At 41.1% G+C, this 22816-nt stretch overlaps 1 protein-coding gene across 5 annotated transcripts in view; it reads right to left on the bottom strand.

The window, feature by feature from the left end:
* The window catches only part of RERE (arginine-glutamic acid dipeptide repeats), a 433372-nt gene that overhangs the window by 127518 nt on the left and 283038 nt on the right, over window positions 1–22816 (bottom strand). Inside the window, exon 1 of one of the 5 annotated variants that reach the window (XM_066270545.1) lies at window positions 10654–10798. The exons of the other annotated variants lie outside the window; for them this stretch is intronic. Within the exon in view, the coding sequence (XP_066126642.1) occupies window positions 10654–10679 (26 nt within the window). The 5' untranslated portion in view covers window positions 10680–10798. Of the gene's footprint in view, window positions 1–10653; window positions 10799–22816 lie in introns of those variants that run through there. 5 annotated transcript variants of the gene reach the window in all.

Raw genomic sequence — 22816 nt, 5'->3', positions numbered from 1 at the left:
AGATAGGAAAATATCAGTTCACTAAGTTTTGCAGATCTTCAGATACTAATACAGTTCACTACACAACTGTTAAAAAATATTTAAATATGTGTTTATTGATTGACTTCAGAGAGACAGACAAAAACACCTGTTTGTTTCTATGTATATGTGCCCTGAGCGGGAATCAAACTGGCAGCATTGCAGGATGATGTACTAACCAACAAAGCTGTCCAACTAAAGCCATTACACAATTTTTAAAAAATCACATTCATTAATATCATCACCCATCTCCTAAGGAAAGCCTGTAGGTGCAGAGAAGCTGTCAATCTCAAAAGAGGTGGATACAGTTTTTCAAAATTCTAGTCGTCCACCCCTCCAAGCTCAAATCTTAGCATTGGCCAGTATGATCAGTTGTTTTCCTTGAAATGGCAGGCTAACTTCCTCCACTTACGATACAGTGTCTGCCAGTTACCCAAGTCTGAATATCCACCGTTGGCCTGTTGGTTCTTTCAAATGAAAATAGTGTGCAGTGGAAAAAGTGGCTGGGTGAGCTTCTAGAACAATCTATGTCCTTTGGTATGCAACAGTCTTTTATGTCGCTTCCCATTTCTTCACTAAGAATATTACAAAGACAGGCCTCGAAGGTTGAGATTTGATAAAATTTATAATGAGGTCCACAAACCATACTTTGAGAAGTACTGCTTATGAAACATTCTGAACTTCAGAAAATATTGCAGGCTAAACTCAAAAGCTCTGATTCCAGGGTTATCAAAATTGACTATTTTATATCTATTCTGGGTGCTCTACAGTATTATCTCATTTTATATATTAATTCAATTCATATCTTGAAATTAATGAAAGTATTAGTAGTGATAGTCACAGAAATCCAGATCTCATTCTGTCCTGTATGTATTTGTTTTGTTTTTGTGACAACACAGAGAGACAGAGAGAAGGAACAGATAGGGACAGACAGACTGGAAGGGAGAGAGATGAGAGGCATCAACTCTTTGTTGCAGCTTCCTAAGTTGTTCATTGATTGCTTTCTCATACATGCCCTGACCTGGGGGAGGGGGAGGGGTCTACAGCAGAGTGGATGACCCCTTGCTCAAGCCAGCGACCATGGATGGGGTCGTGTCTATGATCCCACGCTCAAGTCAGCAACCCCGTGTTCAAGCTAGCGACCTCAGGGTTTTGAACCTGGATTCTCTGCACCCCAGTCCAACGCTCTATCCACTGCGCCACCGCCTGGTCAGGCTGTCCTCCTCTGTTTAAACAGCACAGCTACTAAAAGGTTTCTGCTTGCTATACAGCAGTGTTTAACTAACAGAGCAGGTATGGGCAAAGCCAAGGTGGCCATCAATTAAGGAAGGAAAATCCAGACCAAGGACAGTGTAAATCCTAGGAAAGCCAGATAAAGGATACTCCATATGAAATAAGAAACGAGAGATGGAAGTCACACCCTAGGACAATGCAGGACACATCTATGTACACCTTTATCCTTGCCTCAGGGTATTCACCCATTGTATCTTAAATTCAGGTATCTTAAAATTGTATGATTAAACACAAGCAAAATAATAGTGCTTTCTATGTCGGGTATACATTATTTCATTATTCCTCATGAGGCAGTATCTCCACTTTATAGAAAACAGCAGTACTGACTGTAACATCAATAAAGGCTCTAACACACACTGGGCATCCACTATGTCCCAGGTGTTTCAAGCTACACAAATTCCATGTACTTTTCTATCTAATATTAAGGATGACCCTATAAGGCAGGTGGCTACTATTACCAGCCCCGATAAGGAAACTGAATCTAAGAGAGGTTAAGAAATTGACAAGGGTTACACGGCTAACATGTGGGAAAACCAGGATTAGAACTCAAGTTTACTTAACTCCAAAGTCAGGGTCCAATCACAGTCCCATATGGCAGAGTGATTAAGTTACTGAACCAAACTTGTACAATTAATTACAAACAAATAGAACCAGTATGAGAAGCCATATCCTTTTCTCTAATTCAGTGCTATGTTCATTTCAAGAACTAAAGCAAGACAAAATAGTAAAAAAGAAAGTTTTTTTTTTAAATTTGAAAACCATGTTAAAAAAGAAAACTTATCCAAGTTAAAGGTCAATTTATGTAACATTATGACAAAGCTGGAGAACAGATGAGTGGCGAGCTGTCAGGAATGGTCAAAGAGGGGGTGAGGATGGGGAAACCTTTGCAATGCTGGACTAGGTCTCTATTACCGTGGCTGCACTTGTGATAATATGGCACAGACCTATATACACAGTGTACGAGTGCAGATGTCTAGGCTTTGTTCCTGCACCACAGCTACATACAATGTGTCCACTGGGAAAGCCACAGAAGGGTGCATGGGAGCACTCAGGAGCAGCCTGTAACTTCCTGGGCATCTGAAAATTATAAGTTTCTAAAGGTCAAAAGAAGAGGTTAGTTGAGTACAGCATTCCAACAGAATGGGGATGAGAAAGAAAGCCAAAAATGAGAAAAGCTGCTTAAGTGACAAACAGACTCGCCCCCAATGTATACTGTAAACAGCTGAACAAGTAAAGAAAGAATGCCACAGTTAATGAGCAATGAGAATGATGTCATGTATTTCTCTTTTTTTCTCTGTGTTTACTACAGGATCTCTGGTATGGATCACCTTCTTTGAGAAATCCTTAACTGTGAACATAGTAAAAAAAGAAAAAGAAAGAAAGAAAAGAATTGTCACTATCCTCACCAGCAAGAAGGAATTTCTCTGTGTGTCTAATGTAAATAATACATGTTTTTCAAAACAGCTGAGATTCTTCAGTCTCTGTTATTCTCCAAATCTTTGCTTTGGTATATGAAAAAAGTAGTCCCAGAAGCCAAATTATAAGAATAATGTAAGTCATTGTGTTTATTCCTCAAGCATTTAAAAAAAAATAGAAAGAAATTCATTGTATATGAAATCTGATACAAAAGAAACCAATGAACAAAGCAGTATCCATGGCAACTACAACTTAATATTTCAGGCCTCTTCAGCTGCAGTGGATTAAATAAAATGACAAGATGTTCCCTTTGAAAAGTAACCTGTTACCATGGAAACATTTTAGTCTACGAAGTAAACAGGGAATGGACAGAAAGGAGCAGGAAGCCTGCAACTGAATATCAAAAAGGGAGACGTGTCTATGCAAAGGAGAAGGGGAGGCTGGCTGGTGGTGGGCCAGATGCGGGGAGGGCTCCCGTAGAGCGGCTGGCAGCTGGCAGAGCGCCTGCCCTATAGCTACTCTTTATCATGATGAGAGGGGAGGCACGGGTCCATGAACATGCTTTCAGGGCACCCAAATATCTGTCCATGAGCATGGACAAAGACTTGAGTCTACAGGGGAAGAAGAGGGACAAGGACTTGGGGTCCAAGGAAAATGGCATGAGCTGGTAGTACAGAGGCCTTTTAGAGGAGCTGGTGTGACTTCCTAGCATAACCCAGACCTGGTCCCCATCCCAAACACAAACGTAACAGTGGTGCAGCCTGTGGCCCATTCCCAAAAGGCTGGGCCTGTTAACCACCAAGTCAGCCCTTGCAAGGTGGCTGACGTCAGGTGTGAATGGGTCACTGTGAAATCTCCCTTACCTGTCCTTCAGACTGCAAGGCTCACACAGTAGATAATTCTTATAAAGTGTGCTAAGTTGAGCAGGAAGACTGACATGAAATCAACAAAAAGACTAGAAATTCTGCTACCGCATTCTGAAAGTAACCACAGAAATAGACTGTAGGTCAGAAATAAATACACCAAATGTTAGGAAAATAGAAAGGCAGCTTATCAGAATCACTTCTAATTAAGAAGGGTTGTGGGCAAGAGTGAAAAGGAGGCTGATAGAAGGAAGACCGGAGCAGGGCACAGGGTTCTCGGATCTGTTCAGCATGAGTATACATGCTCAAAGAGTCTAGAACAGGTCTGCAGTTTCTTTAGTCTAACACAGTATCTTAAAAATTCATGTAAACTTTGTATTCTAATCCAAAACATATTCTCATCCATTTTAAGATAGAAAATATTTTCCCTAAATCTGAGTAAAATCATCATGTTTTGTACATCCTAACAAGATGCCCCGCGACTTTGGCACCCCACTGCTGGGAGAGAGAAGCCATTAGACACATCTGAGTCTAGCTGCGCAGGTGCAGGAGAGGAGCACAGACTTCAGAGTCAAATGAACTTGGATTAAAATTTTAGTACTAAAGTTTTGACAGCTCTATGTACGACCTTAAAGACATTTTTCAATCTCTATGAGCCCTAGTTTCCTCATCTATGAAATGAAGTTCGGCCCTGGCCGATTGGCTCAGCGGTGGAGCGTCGGCCTGGCGTGCGGGAGTCCCAGGTTCGATTCCCGGCCAGGGCACACAGAAGAAGCGCCCATCTGCTTCTCCACCCCTCCCCCTCTCCTTCCTCTCTGTCTCTCTCTTTCCCTCCCGCAGCCGAGGCTCCATTGGAGCAAAGATGGCCCGGGTGCTGGGGATGGCTCTGTGGCCTCTGCCTCAGGCGCTAGAGTGGCTCTGGATGCAACAGAGCGACGCCCCAGAGGGGCAGAACATTGCCCCCTGGTGGGTGTGCCGGGTGGATCCCGGTAGGGCGCATGCGGGAAGTCTGTCTGACTGCCTCCCCGTTTCCAGCTTCAGAAAAATGAAAAAAAAAAAAAAAAAAAAAAAAAAAGAAATGAAGTTCTTAATGGCTGGTTTGCAAAGTTGCTATAAAAATAAAAACTAATCTATGGAAAGAAGTAGACACAGCTCCCATTGCCCTGCAGTCGTTACTATACTAGTTCCGAGGGCTGGCAATAAGTGAGAATAGAAGCTAACTCCTTTATTATGAGTTCCCAGAACATCACTAGCTCTTCTCCTTCAGCCCTTATCACAGTCATGATTTTATATTTCTTTTGTGTAATTATTTCTTTCAATGAATGCCTTGCCCTTCAGACCAAAAGCACCATGTGGGTAAATCTGTTTTTAGCTCCCCATTATATCCCAGAGTCCATTGGCACTCACTAAATATATTTAAATGAATAAATGACTCCACTATTTTAACTAAATTATTGTTTAGCATAGATAGCAACTGAGTATTTTGTTACAAAATTATGTCAAGTCACTTGTAACAGAAAGCTAGCCCTCTGAGCAAAATCAATCTGGAACAGGTTTGAGGAAGTGCCTAGTAGAAACAAGTCAGTATTCATTCAAAATAATCAGAAGAAAAAGAGAGTCAGTCAACTGTTAAAAGAGTTAATGTTCCAAATTCATACACAAATGCAAAGGCCAAGACAGGAACCCCTCCAAAATCCAGAATCACAACATCCTAAATTTTCTCTAATCAAGTCCCTTAGAGGCCATCTAATCCAATCTTGCAGCTCAGCAGAAGAAACCAAGGCATGGGGGATAAAAATGCTCTTTCAAGGGGTCACAGTAAGTTAATCACAGAGGATTCCAGGCCACAGACACAGCTCTCCCTCCACAAGGTCCCCTATATATAATTCAGAGTCCAAACTAAGAAGTTAAGAACAGGCATTGGCCAAGGACCAGCAAGACTTTCCACATCGACAATAATATGCAGTAAACACGGCCTCTACACGGTAATATTTAATATCAGAAAAAAGTGATAAAAATATTTTTTAACAACATGTAAGAAAGGATCTGGTTTTAAAACACTACCACGGTCTCTGGGTTCCTAAAACTAGCATTGCAAGGAGAGCAGAGAAAGACCACATGGAGGAGAGAAGCAGCAGCCAAGATGGCGGAGAGCTGAAGGAGAGGCCAGTTTGTGCAGAGAGAAGGAGATGGGGAACAGAGGTGAATAAGGCTGGTGAGGTAGGAACCTTTGATTCTAGGAAACTCGGATAAGTCAGTGGTTTTGGGAGCCCTGAATGGAAAGGAAAGTGTTTTCCCACTGTGTGTATTTCTTGCCCACCAGGTGCAAGCTAGGATTAAAGCTCCAAAAAAACAAACAAAAAAAAACCCACTACCACAACTTCTCTCCACTGTCTAAATGTCTTATTTGTCCGGCCTTACCTCGGTCAGGTAATAAACATGCAGTGTCTACCCATGGTATATGAGTCCATCCACCCCAGGTTTCTCCTGGGTTTTACTGTCAGCACTGGCCGCAAAGAAGGAAATGGCTGTAAGGACCACAGCCCGACACAAAGCTGCATGCACACACACATCTGATGCTTTAGAAAACAAACTTATTTTTAAAAATCCACTATGACTGAAATACTTTTTAAAGCAACTCACAGATATGGTGAACAGTATTTGAAAATGAAGCCAATCTCCTGACCAGAACTATTGCTGGCTTTCTGCACACTGAAGTCAAACTTTATAATGAATGGAAATAGGAGTGTCCCCAGAAAAAGAGGGCGTTTGGACCTAGTAAAGGAGGTCTACAATGCACATGTAAATGTTACTTTGCTCCCACTGGGAAGTCTCTGAAAAAGCTGTAAAAAATATCAACATTGCCTTATTCCTCTTCACCTAGAGAAAGTGGTAAGAAAGGATAACACTGAACACTGAAATACTAAATGTTATACAAGAAGGAAGTAAAGCTTCTCTAAAAGAAAAATTAAACATCCAAAGAGCATTAAAAAAAATGAGTAAATGATGGTTAAACATATTGATCACTGATTTACCATAATTCCTAACATGATTTTCATAATTCTTAACATGATTTTCATTAAATAGGTTGACCAAGAAATACAAATGCTGTTGAGAGAACCGTGCCTACAAGAGATTACAGAGCTGGCTTTGAATTAATAACAGTAATACACTAAGCAACTATATACCAAACATTTCCATACTGTTTTCATCTAATATTATAACAACTATGGGAAGGATTTTTTTTAATTCATTTTAGAGAGGAGAGGAGAGGGAGAGAGAGAGAGAGAGAGGAGAGACAGAGAGAGGAGAGACAGAGAGAGAGAAGGGGGGGAGGAACTGGAAGCATCAACTCCCATATGTGCCTTGACCAGGCAAGCCCAGGGTTTCGAACCGGCGACCTCAGCATTTCCAGGTCGACGCTTTATCCACTGCACCACCACAGGTCAGGCCGGGAAGGATTTTTTATCTCCATATGACTGATGAGAAAACTGAGATTCAAAGGAGGAAGAAACTTATCCAATGTCACATAGATGGCCCAATGTCACTTACAGGTGGAATGTGAACCACACCAGCTAACTCCAAATCTGGTCTTTTCTTTTACCATAGATGCTACTCATTTATGCAACATATTTAGGCTGGAAACCCATTTGTCAGGCACTCTATTGGGGACTGTGTCTAAAGAACAGACATGGCCCATGCCCGAGAAGCTTACAATCTAATAGGGGGGACAAACAGTCGCAAATAAATGTATAGTTCAAATAATTTTGAACGATAAAAATAATATCTAATAATCACAACTGAATCAGAGTAAACTATTTTAGCTTAGATCTAAAGTATTAGTATTTACATCAGAAGACTAGGTTAGCTTTCTTCCAGATTTGCTTTATTTTTTATTTTTTTATTTTTATTTTTTTTATAGGAACAGAGAGCGTCAGAGAGAGGGATAGACAGGGACAGACAGACAGGAACGAAGAGAGATGAGAAGCATCAATCATCAGTTTTTCGTTGCAAGACGATAGTTGTTCATTGATTGCTTTCTCATATGTGCCTTGACCATGGGCTATAGCAGACTGAGTAACCCCTTGCTCAAGCCAGTGACCTTGGGTCCAAACTGGTGAACTTTTTTTGCTCAAACCAGATGAGCCTGCACTCAAGCTGGCGACCTCGAGGTCTCGAACCTGGGTCCTCCGCATCCCAGTCTGGTGCTCTATCCACTGTGCCACCGCCTGGTCAGGCTCTTCCAGATTTGCTTTAAAGATAACGTCCACGAACCTGTATCCGCCCCTATCAGAAACTGCTCAGGGTGATTATCAGTTTGGGAGGGGAAAAGTAAAATAATGGGAGATCATTTCAAATCTCCCGTTAGCCCTTAAGTGTCATTTTCTGTCTCATTCTGTCAGCTATTTCTCTTACAGCTTTAGAATGAATGCCTCTCTGGTGGAAAGACAATGAAATTCAGTAATGACCAAAAAGGAAAATGGAAAGGAAAAATGAATTCAAAAGAAAAAAGGATCAGGAGCAATGGATAACTGGTGCACTGCAGACATCAGGCCTTAGATGTATCGGAGTCGTCTGATACATAAGCTAACACAAGATTAGAGTCTAGGAAATGGTCAAACACAGACCTATGTTATGAGCAGATTCACAGACTCTACAAAATTTATGTTGACAGAGGAACATTTTAAACATGACTCCTCCTCAGATTCTGATTCAAGATTCTAATACAATGATAAGAAAAGCTAAGATCAGGATAATATTTTGGTAAACATTTACTTTTATGTTTTTTTGGAAATACACTTCTACATTAACCAACAATTCCTGATACTCTGAAGTACAACAGGGGCTAAATGAAATTAACTAGCATGTGTTCAGTGTCCAAGCAACAGGACCCTAGACAACTCCACCAACCAAGAGAGTAACTTCTCATGTCTGTTCCTTCACCTCTACCATCACCAGAAAACTACAGAAGCCCTAAACCAGGAGATGGCTGGCCAGCAAATAACATTCCCAAAATATTTTTCCAAGAACATATAGAGAAAATGCATACCACCCAAGATACAGCTGAAGTAACTTTATTGGATCTGAGGCACAGGCATTCGACTCTTAACAACAAACGGTTCCCAGAGATCACCATGGTAACTACAAGTCCTCTGTATCTAAACAGGTAGCTGCACTCAGTCCCACCCATACATGTCTGTACGAGGCCACCCCAGGCCAGACAGACAAGGGGGAAGGACTTGACCGGAGCTGATTCAGGTACAAGTACAGAGTCCTGCCCACATTTTCTTTGCTAAATGTAAAAAAAGTTTAAGGAAAATTAAAGATCCTGGAATAGAAAGGCAGTTCCATAACTGCTTTCCCCAAAAAAGTATTCTAATTAAAAAAAAGGGGGGGTGTCTAAAATAAATATGAAAATGTAGTCCTGCAAGGATCCCACATGTGAAAGGACAATTTCAGACTTAAAGGAATACATGTGTATCTAAATAGAGTGAAATAAGACAAATTCTAGAAGCACCACTATATGATTTGGGGGAAAGTAAGTATCTGCCCCAAATTCCCAAATGTACTGTTCAAATAATGCAATCATAATGGGAAGACAGCTCTCACATGAATGGGAGAAGAGATGAAAAACCAGTAATAACTGCACTAACACTAAATTCATGTTCCTGATTGCAATCCCAAAACTGACCCTCTTAGGAGCCAGATTACAGTTCAGCAATATTTTCAGTGCCCAGAATTTACCATTAGCTCCAAAAACATCCCGTTCAAATCAGGGGCCTCCTCTTGTCATCTTTTTATGACACGAGGACTTTCTCCTGTGCCGTGTGTGCGTTCAATTGCACACTCATCCACAGTCAGCTCCCCTTCATCCTCACAAGTGCACAAAACTTAAGTGTCACTTCATATTTTTTCCAACCTTCATCAAAAGAACGAAAAAGAGAAAAAGAGAGAACAACAAGCAATACAATTTCACTTTATATTTACTGGGGTAAGACTTCAACTTATATATTTAGGTTGGCTTCCTATGGTGACCATGGTGACAACCATCCTTCTGCGCCTTGTCTGCAAACAGGACACTCCAAAAGTGGAGCTTCTCCTCCCAGAAAAGGCTGGTGTCTAGCCCATCGAGCAGTGGGCACAAAACCTGGCCAATGCCACCACTTCGGTAGGCATCAACTCCACTTTTTACTCCTCTCCTCCAGAATTTGCAAGTCACACAACAAAATACACACACACACACACACACACATACCCCATTCTCTGCTAAAACAAAATAAACAAAACACCTGCAACCTCAATTTCTAACCCACATGCCACTGTGTACACTGTTTTTTAATTGCCAAGAAATTGTCCATAAGCTCCAAAAAGAAGAAAGGATTGCTTCCTTTTGAAGCAATGGACAGTAAAAAGTGGTGTGACATAACCTTTCATTTCTTAAAAACATCCATTTTAAGGTGATACTGTTGCAACCATAATCCACAACTGTCCCCTGAATATGCCAAAACACGTGCACTATTTCATTTCCAGACTTCAGGGAAAGATCACAAGAATTATAATTTGCTCTGACAAACAGGCTCTCAATCAAAACAAGTTCCACCCACCTTCACAGCAACCAATAGCTGCCCACCTACCACCCTTCCTAAAATATCCAAACAGAGCTGCTCTGGGGCCCAGGCATTCCCTAACCCAGCAACCTGCAGGTTTGCTCTGCAGGTGCTTACAGCAAACAAGCTCGGCACAGGGCACCCAGCAAGAGTCAGGTTAAAACTGCACCCAGAGAGGAAGCTATCAGGGAAAGGGGAAGAGGACAGGGGAAGAGGACAGGGACAGAGGGACCCACAACGTTCCCCGTTTGCTTGAATACATCTCCGGGTAGACCCCATCCTCAGCTCTGATTTCACGCCTCGCAACACCACGTACATGGCCAGCCAGGGCTGAATTAAAGGCTCTCAGGAACATGCACTATGAATGATGAAATGATTCATAAACATCTTCAGAAGTGAGAAACAGCAGCAAAAACCATCACTGTCTCTGTGAGGCCAGAGGAAGATTAGCCTACCTGCAGGGGCTGAATGGATCATCCATGACTAACAGAGGCTCTGGTGAGTCTAGCTGTCTCCCTGAACCTCTACTTACTGCTCAAACTCTGCCCTTTTCTACTCTAAAAACTCAAAATGGAGGCACATGCAGTCTGAGAGACCTCATAGAGCTTTCACTGAGCGTGTGCTATGACCTAAGCCTTCACGCAGAACGCAGAAACTTCCCCCTCACACTGACAGGACTGAGCATGTGCTGTGACCCTCCCTCATCCACACACTGTCTCTCAACGCAATCAATCTCAACCCTGCTGTTTCCGTAAATAAAGCCCAGCCAACAGACTCTGCAGCTTCTCCCCGCATACCAAGCTAGTGTGCAGGGAAATGGGGCCTTAGAAAGGGGATCCGAGACAGCCAACACCCGGGAACTCAGTGAGCAGAGCCATTGCGAGGCTTCAGATAACTGCCTTGCTCTGTCACGACAACAGAACGTTTTGTCTTAAAAAAAAGAAAAATAAATTGTGATTTTACATAGCCGGAAGGATAGATTCAAAAGACACGGATATAAATAACTATAAAATCAATTAACAGAAGTTTTAACTACAAGGCACTTAAAAGCATAGCAGTAGCTGCATAAGGGGAGTAAACCCACAAATTTGTTTCTGAAAACTTGAAACATTTTGGAAAAGAGCAGAGGAACAATCCTGGCAAAGCTATATAGCATGCTGAGCGCTATCACAGCTACGAACATAGTGCAGATGGGAGACGGTATAGCAAGCACAGTGTCTAGACACTTAGTTTATGCAAAGAGCTTCACTCCCTTTAGATAGGAAGTTCTAAAATCTCCCCAAATAATAATAAAAACAGTTGCTACAGTAATACCCATTCCAGTATGTCTAGCCTAAAGAATATACTTCTAACAGTAAGAAGAACTGGAAGGTCCAAATCCTGAGGTCAAAGAATACCCTGCCACTAATACCCAATATCTAAAGATGTGAAGGTCTCCTGACTCAGAATTCGAGGCGATTCTTTTTTTTTTTTTTTTTTTGGAAAAACTTTTTTTTTAAATTTTTTTATTTATTTATTCATTTTTTAGAAAGGAGAGAGAGAGAAGGGGGGGAGGAGCAGGAAGCATCAACTCCCATATGTGCCTTGACCAGGCAAGTCCAGGGTTTTGAACTAGCGACCTCAGCATTTCCAGGTCGACGCTTTATCCACTGCGCCACCACAGGTCAGGCTCGAGGCGATTCTTTAGAACATTGCCCATGAAGCTAAACTCATTTAAAAGTCATCAAAAAAAGTGCTGAAGCCATGTAACCAAGGCCACATCACCCTAGTTGTGAGCACCATCAAGCATTTACATTGTCACAGCACCAGCCAAGACATTTTCTGTTAGAATCCTTAAAAATACATTTATGCCCTCTCCCCAACTTCCTCAACAAATAAACAAATAAATAAGACAAACTGGGCTGTCAGCCATATCAGAACCCTAGTTCTGGATGTAAGTGGGCTGAGTTTTTGCACACTAAGAGATAATTCTTTCTATTATGACTTAGTTATAATTAAAAAAAGAAAGACCATGAAACTCCCTCAAACTTATCAAGGATGAGATAAGGTAGAAAAGAGCAGTGCCGACTCTGTTTCTTACGAATGTAAAGGAGTGTGAAGAAGTTAACATTGCTGAGCAGGGCACTCTGTGTCCCTGAGATTTCCAGAGTCAATGCAGATGGTCGCATAGTCTAGTGCTTGTGTTCATGCTACCAAATCAACCAAGTCCTGACACTGTTTAATAAAATGCTCATCATGCTGAAGGTACAATTTTATACAACACACGAAATGTCAGGTACACTTAAGTAAGTTTTACTTTTGACCCATGAAGCAAGTATCTATAGGTTAGAAGACCATTTTCCCTATTGGCGTATTAAGATAACATGTCCCAGAAGGAACTAGAAACACTCTAGAGAAAAAGACTTCCTTAAAAGCAAAAGCAATTAAATTAGAACCTGGCAGCCAAATAGCATGAATATGACCACCAGAGTATTTCCTTCAAATGTGTACTTAAAAAAAAAAACACCTACCAAACCCTTTCACTTGAAAAATGTTTCCTTGGAGAAATAAACAGAAGGTAATAATTTAATAAGTTCATCATTCCTCAGAAAACCCATGGGAACCGTTCTGCGTAACACAGCAAAACATCCTTGCTGTATAGCAAGTCAAGAAGCAGGGACTGGAAGCTGAGTTCCACAAAGGCCCCGAGTGACTCTAAGGGCAAGTTATCACACCCCATGGGCTTTTCTCTTTAACATGGTTCCCAGTAGTAACCCCAACCTCTTTCAACATCCCCTTGTCTTCCCTGACGCGGTCACCTCACAGCTGTTCTTTACACACCACCTGGACAGAGTCCCTTTCCCATTACCCCTCAGTGCAGCAGAGCCCAGGGCTCATGCTCTTGTCTTGCACACTCCTTCATGAGGAAACCCACCGACTTGACCACAGTTCCAAGCAGCGCCTCTCTGGAGACACCTGCTTACGGGACCAGCTTGGAAACCTGGGGGAATTTTGTTCTGGTCTTGCTGCACCTTAACTCATCATGGCTTTTCCTGGGATGCCTCCCCTCTCTTAAATGATTTTAAGTTCTCTGGGGGCAAGAACAGTATCAAAATCATCTTTCTTGGAACTACCCAACTCTCATTTTCTACCTCGAAAAATATATCTGATGTACTGAGAAGGGCACAACATCACTCATACAGTATTTCTTGGCAAAAATCCCATCACCTACATCTAACCATGAGGAAACATTGAACAAACACAAATTGAAGAATATTTGACAAAACTGTCTTCTATTCTTCCAAAATGGCAATGCTACGAAAAACCAAAAAGGCTAAGAAACATGTTATGAAAACAAAGAAAGGCTAAGGATATAAAGAGACACAATAACTGAATGCCAACACGTGATCACAGGGGAAAATCATTATGAAGGTCAATATTCGAAAAACTGGCAAAATTTGAGTATGGACTATATTAGATTATACAGCATTATGTCAATGCAGCCTTTCCTAATTTTGATAACCACGCCATGACTGTGTAAGAGAATGTCTTTGGTCTTGGAAAACACACATTGAACTATTTAGGGGAAAAAAAGCTTGATATCCGATATTCATTTCCAAACGGTTCAGGAAAGGAAATACTATAGAGAGAGCAATTATGCAAAGATGGCAAACATGAAAAATAATATGGCAAAAACAGATAATAATGGAAATCTGTAATTCAGTTAAACAGATAAATAACATAAAATCAATAAAAATAGAATAGCAAATATTACAAAATGTTAACAATTGGTAAACTGGGAGAAACAATATATGGGAGGTCTATGTACCAGCCTCATAACTCTTCTTTAAGTTATGCATATAAAATTCCAAACTGAAAATTTGAAAGTGTATCAAACCAACAAAAAATACTTTTTGTAACCATCAATCATCAGTTCTCATGGAGCATGGAGAGTGGATACACTGGTGGCAATGAGTGATCTGACCTGCCTGGCTACCTGCTTCCATAGCACTTAACATCCAGCTCCAAGTTTAGTCAATCTCAGAACAGAAGTTCAGTCCACCCCCTTGTCAGAGAAAATCAAGAAGCCAAAAAACCTAGTGGTTTGGCATTGAAGTAAGGTAAAGTGCCACTTTTAGCCATAAATTCCAGTTCTAGAAATGGGCTGCATTTCCACTGACCAAGCCTTGTCTTACACTGACAACAGCTTGGAACTGTACTCACTGAAGGGCCTCCAAGACCTAGGCTTTTCCCCCCACTGGCTGTCTTGAACACAAGAGACCTGCCTACTGCTGCTGACGACCTGCACCTCACTCGTGCTGGTGCACTGCCCTAACAGTCACCTGGCAGCCTACAGGGATATGAAAGTTGCACCTGTACACATGCTGTCCTAGTGCTTCCTTCGGTGACCTGTCACTAAGTCTTTCTTTAAGTCTGGCGATCCCAGGTTCACGTCTCGGGATCCTAGACCCCCCCACTTCAGTTAATCCCTTGTGAGTAATACCTGCAGCATTAACACTTCTGAATAAAGGGGAGCTGGGCAAGTGAAATGAATGTACTGTACTAATGGATTCTTCCTGAAACTGAAAAGATTTATTATATGAAACTGATTGAAAAACTACTTTGTCTACTCACAATAGGTTCATTATTTTGGGAGCAGAAAAATTATATCAAAATTAAAGTCAGAGTTGTAACATGAAAGTTTCCTAGGTCTTATTTTTTAAAGTTTCCTACTTACCAGAAATATAAAGATGTCTAAAATATTTTATTTGCTAACAAGAAATTGTAAAGTAAAAACAGCAATGAAAATTAAGGAAGTCCTAGAGAAAAACACTTGGAAAAGGGTATTCTATTTGACCTCTAATCAGTACTAACATCATATCAATAAAGGAAGCTTTCAGAAAGTATGTTTAAATTGTATTTTCTGTTTGTCCCTAGGGTGGAAATGGAACTGAGTTTTATATATATTAATCTTATATCCAGCATGCATCCTAATTCATTTTTTCTTTTTTAAAGTTTTTATTAAATGTATTAGAGTGACACTGGTTAATAAAATTATATAGATTTCAGGAGTATAGATCTATAACACATCATTTGCAGACTGTATTGGCTGTTTACCACCTCATCAAGTCTCCTTCCATCACTACTTATCCCCTCTTTTATCCTCCTCTACCTTTTTAAAAAATCATTTTAAAGTTTTTCAATTTCAGGTAACATACAGTATCATATTAGTTTTAGGTGTACACTCAGTGATTAGACATTTCATAGCTTATTAAGTGATCATCCCAATAAATTTCACACCAATTTGACACAATAGTTACTAGAATAATATTGATTATATTCCTTTTGTTGTACTATACATCCCATGACTGTTCTGTAACAACCAATTTGGACTTCTTAATCCCTTCATCTTTGTATTCACCCATTCCTCCCAATGCCCCTCCCATCTGCCAACTGTCAAGTTGTTCTCTGTATCTATGAGTCTGTTTCTGTTCTGTTTTTTCAATTATTTTGATTTTAGATTCAGTTGTTGATGAGTATGTATAATATTTACTGCCATTTTATTGTTCATATTTTGACCTTTTCTTTTCTTTTTCTTCTTAAGACACTTGACCATTTCTCAGAATACTGATTTGCTGGTGATGGATTCCTTTAGCTTTTCCTTGTATGGGAAGTTCTTTATTGCTCTTCAATTCTAAATGATAGCTTTGCTGGGTAATTTTATTTATAGGTCTTTGCTTTTCATCACTTTGAATATTTCTTGCCACTCCCTTCTGGTATGCATAGTTTCTATTGAGAAATCAGCTGACAGTCTTATAGGTGCTCCCTTGAGGTAACTAACTGCTTTTCTCTTGCTTTTAAGGTCCTCTCTTTGTTATTAACTTTTTTGCATTCTAATCATGATTTGTCCTGAGTGGGCCTCTTTGGGTTCATCTTGTTTGGGATTCTGCACTTCCTGGACTTGTGTATCTACTTCCTTCACCAAGTTAAGGAAGTTTTCTGTCATTATTATTATTATTATTATTATTATTATTATTATTTGTGACAGAGATGGAGAGCAGCACAAATAGGGACAGACAGAAATGGAGAGAGATGAGAAGCATCAATTCTTCATTGCAGCTCCTTAGTTTCCTTAGTTGTTCACTGATTGCTTTCTCATATGTGCCTTGACTGGGGGCCTACAGCAGAGCTAGTGAACCCTTGCTCAAGCCAGCAATCTTGGGCTCAGGCCAGCAACCTTGGACTTCAAGCCAGCAACTTTTGTGCTTAAGCCAGCGACCCTGAACTCAAGCTGGTGAGTCCATGCTCAAGCCGGATGAGTCCATGCTCAAGCCAGCAACGTCAGGGTCTCGAAACTGGGTCCTCTGTTCCAGTCCAATGCTCTAACCACTGCACCACCACCTGGTCAGGCTGTCATTTTTTCAAATAGGTTTTCAATTTCTTGCTCTCCCATTTCCCCTTCTAGCTCCTACATGTTGGTAAACATGAAGTGGTCCCAGAAGTTCCTTACACTGTCCTCATTATTTCAGATTCTTTTTTCTTTTTTGCTGTACTGTTTCTTGCTTCTTATATTCCAAATTGCTGATTTGATTCTTGGCTTCATCTACTCTACTGATGATTCCCTGTAAATTATTCTTCATTTCAGTTAGTGTATCCTTCATTTCTGACTGGTCCTTTTTAATGCTGTTAAGGTTCTCACTAAGTTTACTGAATATTCTTATAACCAGTGTTTACAATTCTACATCTAGTAGATTGCTTGTCTCCCATTTGTTCAGTTATTTTTTTTCTGGTGTATTGTTCTGCTCTTTCATTGGAGACATGTTTCTTTGTCCCCTCATTTTGACAGCCTCCCTGCATTTGTTTCTAAGTATTATGTAGAGCTGCTATGTCCCCCAGGCTTACTAGAGTAGACTAATATATAGTAGGTGTTCTGTGGGCCCAGTGGCACAGCCTCTCCAATCACCCAAGCTGGGCACTTGAGATGTGCCCCCAGTGCAAGCTTGTATACTTTCCTGTTCTGGTTGAGCCTTGATTGCTGTTGCTCTTCAGTGGGAAGAATTTACCCCAGGCTGATCAACTGCAAGCTCTGGCTGTGACCACTGACCGCCATGGAGGATCAGCTGTGCAGGGGCCACTCCCACAGAGCAAGCCTTACTTAACAATGTGCTCATATTTTCTCAGATTTTCTATGATAAAAATTATTACACTGTATTCATAAAGGTTCATTTCTTCATTCCCAATTCTCACATATTTCCTTTTTCATGTCTAAATAGACAAGGGAACCCTTACATTGTTTTTAACATTACTGAGAATATTTCCAGCACTTTACCTTTAAGTATGGTGCTTGTTGTATGCTGTTGTTAAGTATTCTGCCAAAATAAGGAAGTTTCATTCTACAGTTGATTTGCTAAGAGTTTCCCCCTAATTTTGAAAGGGTGTTGAATTTTATCAAGTGCTCTTTCTATATCAAGATGATTGCATATTTTTCTTCTTCAGTATTTTGAAGTGGTACAATATGTTAACAGAAAAATGATTAAACCATTCTTATATTTTATAAATCCAACTTGGAAAAATATATATATATTTTTTCCCTGAAGCTGGAACGGGGAAAGACAGTCAGACAGACTCCCGCATGCGCCCGACCGGGATCCACCCGGCAAGCCCACCAGGAGGCAATGCTCTGCCCCCCAGGGGGCGATGCTCTACCCCTCCAGGGCATCGCTCTGTTGCGACCAGAGCCACTCTAGCGCCTGGGGCAGAGGCCAAGGAGCCATCCCCAGCGCCCGGGCCATCTTTGCTCCAATGGAGCCTTGCTGCGGGAGGGGAAGAGAGAGACAGAGAGGAAGGAGAGGGGGAGGGGTGGAGAAGCAGATTGGCGCCTCTCCTGTGTGCCCTGGCCGGGAATCGAACCCGGGGCTTCTGCACGCCAGGCCGACGCTCTACCACTGAGCCAACCATCCAGGGCCGAAAAAAATATTTTTAATGCGTTACCAGATTCCATTTTCTAATACACACTGTATTTAAACATTTTACATGCATGTCCATAAGTCTGACCTGCAGATAGTACATTTTCCCCTGACATGGTGTACAGGTTTCCTAGCCGGATAGAATGACTAGGGGAACCTGCACCATCTTTCCCTGTTCTCTGAAACACTGGTAGAATTCACCCACAAAGTGTGAGTATAATTATTTTTCTTTTTGGTCCAATGAGAACAAAGGGAGTCCAGCAAAAGTCATGAAAACTACTTTTAAGAGGAGGCACGTGATTTTCACCCACTTCCTCTTTCTTCCAGCTGTGATAAGGAGAAAGGTGACTACACTAAAACAGAAGTCAATCCTGATGTCTCAAATCCAAACTAACTGAAATAAAGGAGCTCTAGGTTGACACTTTTCAGCTAAAGTACAAAGAGTTACATTGAAAAAAGACAGTCACACTGTTATTTAAAATAACCAAATACTGGAAAATTCATAAATGTTCAAAATGAGTATAAATTATGGGACGTTCCTATAATGGTTACACAGTGTTCATTACAAATATTTTTGTAAAATGTTTACTGACATGGTACTGTGCTAATAGAAGAGTAACTGCTAAAGGAATGCATGTATCTAAGTATATTATATATAAACAATTTTTTTTTTTTTTGTATTTTTCTGAAGCTGGAAACGGGGAGAGACAGTCAGACTCCCGCATGCATCCGACCGGGATCCACCCGGCACGCCCACCAGGGGCGATGTTCTGCCCACCAGGGGGCGATGCTCTGCCCCTCCGGGGCGTCGCTCTGCCGCAACCAGAGCCACTCTAGCGCCTGGGGCAGAGGCCAAGGAGCCATCCCCAGTGCCCGAGGCATCTCCGCTCCAATGGAGCCTTGGCTGCGGGAGGGGAAGAGAGAGACAGAGAGGAAGGACAGGGGGGAAGCAAATGGGCGCCTATCCTATGTGCCCTGGCCGGGAATCGATCCTGGGTCCCCTGCATGCCAGGCCAACGCTCCACCGCTGAGCCAACCGGGGCCAGGGCCTATAAACAATATTTTAATTACAATCTTAATATATACACATATACCTATACACATGGATGTATATTCAAAAATACACAAATACAGGATACAGAATTATGTACTATTTCAGTTTGCTTCTTCAACTTTTGTATTTGTTATATTATCCTTTAGTGAGCACATTTTTCTTCATTAGAAAAACTAAAATATCTTCCAACACAACTAGAAGAAAACTAAGTTGTACAAGAATAAATCTATAAAGAAATCATAAAAGTTAAAGAGCATAAGCTTTGGAGTCAAACAGGCTTGGGGTTTCCTGTTTACTGACTGTATGCCTTAGGCCAGTGGTCCCCACCCTTTTTTGGGCCACGGACCGGTTTAATGTCAGAAAATATTTTCACGGACCGGCCTTTAGGGTGGGACGGATAAAAGTATCACGTGACTGAGACAAGCGTCAAGAGTGAGTCTTAGACGGATGTAACAGAGGGAATCTGGTCATTTTTAAAAAATAAAACATCGTTCAGACTTAAATAAAATGGAAATAATGTAAGTTATTTATTCTTTCTCTGTGGACTGGTACCAAATGGCCCACGGACTGATACCAGTCCATGGCCCGGGGATTGGGGACCACTGCCTTAGGCCATTATTTAATATCAACTTCCTTACTTATGAAATAAAGATAGTAACAACCTCCCTAAGCTATTGTGGGAATTAAATGAGCTAGGGCAGAGTAAGCATTCACTATATGGCAATTGTACTACACCTAGAACAGATGATGTCACAAATTTGATTCCTTGAGGTTACACTAAGAAACACCGAAGGTTAAGTCTACTAAATATACAACTCAAGATGTCAAAACCCATCCAAGGGTAGGAGAGAGCAAAGTCAGTGACAAAAAATTGGAAGTAAAGATATTAAAGATAATAAAATAAGGACTCTTACTGTTAAAGATGAGGATTACAAAAAAAAAAGGAAGGAGGGAGGGAGAGAGGGAGGGAAGGAAGGGAGTGGAAAAGGGAAAACCTAGTAGGAACTCTATGATATTGGATTAGAATTGGAGAATCTGGTATGAAGTCATGGATACACAAACATACAGTGAAAGTGTGCATTCTCTCTCCCTCTCTCTCTCAACTTGTTTACCCAAAGGCCTGAGAGCAGTGATACAAAATATTGAGCACACCTAGCACCTGATCTTGGTTTCTAAGTATCATTCTCCGAAATCTGTGACAGACTGATCTCGAAATGAATGATGATAACTGATTAGAAACTGAGTAAAACAGAAAGCCATTAATCTATCCTGACATAAATAAATAAGTTGAAAGTTTGATGAAGACAAGGATATCTATATAGTCTCAAAGCAATCTCCCTCAAAATGGTCATTCATTATAAAAAGAAAAAGAACACTTTACTGTTACAAAGCTGGCATACAACACCTTAATCAAATGACCCAAGTGAGCACTAGCAGTAGTATGACAAACTAGAGCTGTGCACCCCTGCCAGGATGCAGAAAAAGAACATGTGACTTCTGTGTTAATCCTGTCAAAGACAGAGGATCTAAATTTAGTAATAAAAAAATCATAAATGCAAACTGAAGGACAGTCTACAAAATAATCAGCCCATAATTTTCAAAAATACCAAGGTCAGGAAGTGAAGGAAAGACTGAGAAACTGTTCTAGATTGAAGGAGACTAAACAAACGTAACAACTAAACCCATAATACAGAACTGTTCCTCTGCTATAAAGGTCTTTATTGGGAAAATGGATAAAATTTGAGTGGGGTCTGAGAAATCCATGGCAATAATATTTCACTGTTAAACTCCTGATTTTGAGGGCTGCACCATGGTTATGGAAGAAAATGTCTCTGTTCACAGGAAATACATTAAAGTACTAGAATAAGAGATAGCCTCATGGTGACAACATGCTTTCAAATGGATATATGGAACAGACTGACAGCTGTCAGAGGGGAGGGAGGGAAAGGGGAGTGGATGATGAAGTAAAGTGAAGGGATTCACCACAAACCATATAATATACATAAACAGACGGCACAGCAGTGTGGTGACGGCCAGAGGAAAAGAAGAGCCAGGGGAGGTGGAGATGGGCAAAGGGGGGGATGGAGACGGAAAGAGACTTTGCTTGAGGAGATGGGCACAGGATGCAGCGTGCAGATGTTTTGTTGAGCCGTACACTTAAAACCTGTATGGTTTTGCAAACTAATGTCATCCCAATAAAGTAAAAAAAGCATCTTCTGCCCTGGCTGGTTGGCTCAGCAGTAGAGCGTCGGCCTAGTGTGCGGAGGACCCGGGTTCGATTCCCGGCCAGGGCACACAGGAGAAGCGCCCATTTGCTTCTCTACCCCTCCGCCGCTCCTTCCTCTCTGTCTCTCTCTTCCCCTCCCGCAGCCAAGGCTCCATTGGAGCAAAGATGGCCCGGGCGCTGGGGATGGCTCTGTGGCCTCTGCCCCAGGCGCTAGAGTGGTTCTGGTCGCAAATGGCGACACCCAGGACGGGCAGAGCATATATCTTCTACTATATTTGCAACTGTTCTGTAAGATTGAGAATGTTTCAAAACAAAGTAGAATAAGATGAATTTTGCAAATACAACACACAGCAGTGCTCACTAACTGTAGCTATTATTAGTAACATTACTGCCATGGTCAGTCAGGGAGAGATTAACACAAGACCTTGCAAAAATGCCTCAGTTTATGATTGCTACTAAATATAACAATAATAATAATCCTTAAACCTCATTACTGCTCTAAAAAATAATAATAACCTCCTCCCTGGAAGAAAAGTCGAAACAGCACAGCTGATTGCAGAGATCACAGGTGATCAGGAACATTCTCTCCTGGGTAAGATCAGAGATCAGACCTAAGCCCTCAACTTGTTTTCCACCTGATTCCACCTGACTCATGTTGAAAAACCAAAGAACCAAGAATATAATCAAACATTTTTTTATAAAAAAGACAGCATTTGGGGAAAACCAAAGGGAAGGAAGAGAGGCAATGTATCAGTGACCCTCAATACAAAATGCTACATTTTAAGTTAAATATTTTCTTCATTCTCCCTAAATGCACTTCGGGGACCTAAGGAACTCTCATTAGCATGGGAAAACATACTGGTCCTTGGGAAAGTTCATGCTTCAAAATTAAAGAAAAAGATATATCGCCTCTCAAATGGCCATTATCATTTGTTCTTTTGGGGACTTCATTCACTACTACTTCCTTCCCCTCTTAACTTACTGGCCTGAGCCAGAGTATGCTGGCTATAGCAGTAAATTTGGAATGAATCATGTATACATAAACACTACCCCACCACCACCACCAGTGCAGAAATATGAAAACAAACTCCAAAAGCAAAGCCCAATTACCTAAGGGTTCAAAGTTCAGGCCAGTGTTAAATTCAAGCCTCTCTCATTTGTCAGACCCTTGTAACTTGTATCCTACTTGCACCTAAACACATCTGCCCCCCCCCCATTTGTTTGCCCAATTAAGTTTTGTTCCTTAAACATCCTGGCTAGCAAAAATACAGGGTCACAATGCCTTAGCTAAGATCCTCGGGGCCAGAGGGTTTTCAGAATTCAGAACATTTTGGATTTAGAAAGGTACTACAGTGAACATACTATATAATTAATATGTAACACCCAACAGT

This window comes from Saccopteryx bilineata, chromosome 3 (genome assembly GCF_036850765.1).
Source record: "Saccopteryx bilineata isolate mSacBil1 chromosome 3, mSacBil1_pri_phased_curated, whole genome shotgun sequence".
Classification (NCBI taxonomy): domain Eukaryota; kingdom Metazoa; phylum Chordata; class Mammalia; order Chiroptera; family Emballonuridae; genus Saccopteryx; species Saccopteryx bilineata.
This window is presented reverse-complemented; position numbering and strand designations above follow the sequence as displayed.